Raw genomic sequence first — 1,188 nt, 5'->3', positions numbered from 1 at the left:
GGGTAGCTTTGGAAAGGGGCTTTCGAGGCGCTCGGTGCCTTCCCTCGCCTGACCGACTGCGCTGGTTCGAAAAACCCGTCACAATTTATTGTCTTTTAGACAATTGTTCTCTCATCCGATGACCCCTCCCCAGCCGGGAAAGGGAATCGGGGCGGGGGGAAAACCAAGGAAACCCGAGGGTTGAAATATAAACAGATTTCATAGATTAAGACTAGATTGATTAATGGCACTAAAGAACCAATATTGATCCCGATACCGATACAGAATATGCCAAGATAATGCTCAGCCCATTCCATCCGTAGAAGCCGTGCGCTCCCGGCATAGACACGGGACACTGGGACATGGGGACACGTGTCCCACGGCACATGGGGGACACTGGGAGCGCTGCGGCTTCGGGAGGAAGGGAAGGGCTCAGGGCTGCGGCACCGGGGCGAGGAGTGCTCAGGATGGCAGCCGTCACGGGAGAGAGAGAGAGAGAGAGCTCCTCGGCAAACTTTATAATTGATGTTGAATGTGCCATTCATGGTATGAAATAATCCCGTTGGCGGCTTGGGTCAAGCGCCCGGGTCTCGCTCCTCCTCATCCCCGCACCTGGCGAGCTCGAAAACACTCAGACCTTGAAACCCACGCGCCATCGCTGGCTAGAAAGTGAATATTTTCATAAATTCACACACTCGAGTCTTCTAAGAGCGCAGTCTTCCCAAATATTAGAAGAGAAATCAGCCCTGTGTTGCTCAAACCACACCGCCGACTCACCCAAAACGCAGTCCGGGGTAAGAGGAGGCTGTATTTTCCACAAATCCCAAACTCGCCGTCCTGATGGTGGGTTTGGTTTTGGTTTGGTGGTTTTTTTTTTTTTCACCTCTTGTTTTTAAACCAAAGGCGGTGCGAAGCGCCAGAAGATCTCGCACCAGAGCTACATCGCTTACCAAAAGCAAGGCATCAGGCGGAGCACCCGGCACCGCAAAGTCCGGGGGGAGAAAGCGCTGCTGGTTTCTGCTAACCAGACGCTGAAAGAGCTGAAAATACAGGTAAGGCGCTTCTCCTCCGCGGAACGAGTCGCCTCGAGTAAGAAAACACCAAATGGGGAGCACGTGGCTGGGAGGGGAGGAAGGGAGAGTCCCTAAAATCCCCCGTGGCTTTTCTCAACCGGATTTTTCTGTAGCTCAGCGGGATGGTTTGGGGGGG

General features: G+C 53.5%; 1 protein-coding gene across 1 annotated transcript in view; it reads left to right on the top strand.

Annotated features, from left to right (window-relative positions):
* Positions 1-1,188, top strand: part of USP48 (ubiquitin specific peptidase 48) — a 28,643-nt gene that overhangs the window by 26,132 nt on the left and 1,323 nt on the right. The window contains exon 22 of the mRNA XM_009890070.1: positions 874-1,031. Coding sequence (XP_009888372.1) covers positions 874-1,031 — 158 coding nt within the window. The remainder of the gene's footprint in view (positions 1-873; positions 1,032-1,188) is intronic.

Source organism: Charadrius vociferus, unplaced genomic scaffold (assembly GCF_000708025.1).
Source record: "Charadrius vociferus isolate BGI_N301 unplaced genomic scaffold, ASM70802v2 scaffold328, whole genome shotgun sequence".
Classification (NCBI taxonomy): domain Eukaryota; kingdom Metazoa; phylum Chordata; class Aves; order Charadriiformes; family Charadriidae; genus Charadrius; species Charadrius vociferus.
The sequence above is the reverse complement of the archived record's forward strand: the minus strand, read 5'-3'. Positions and strand labels throughout refer to the sequence as shown.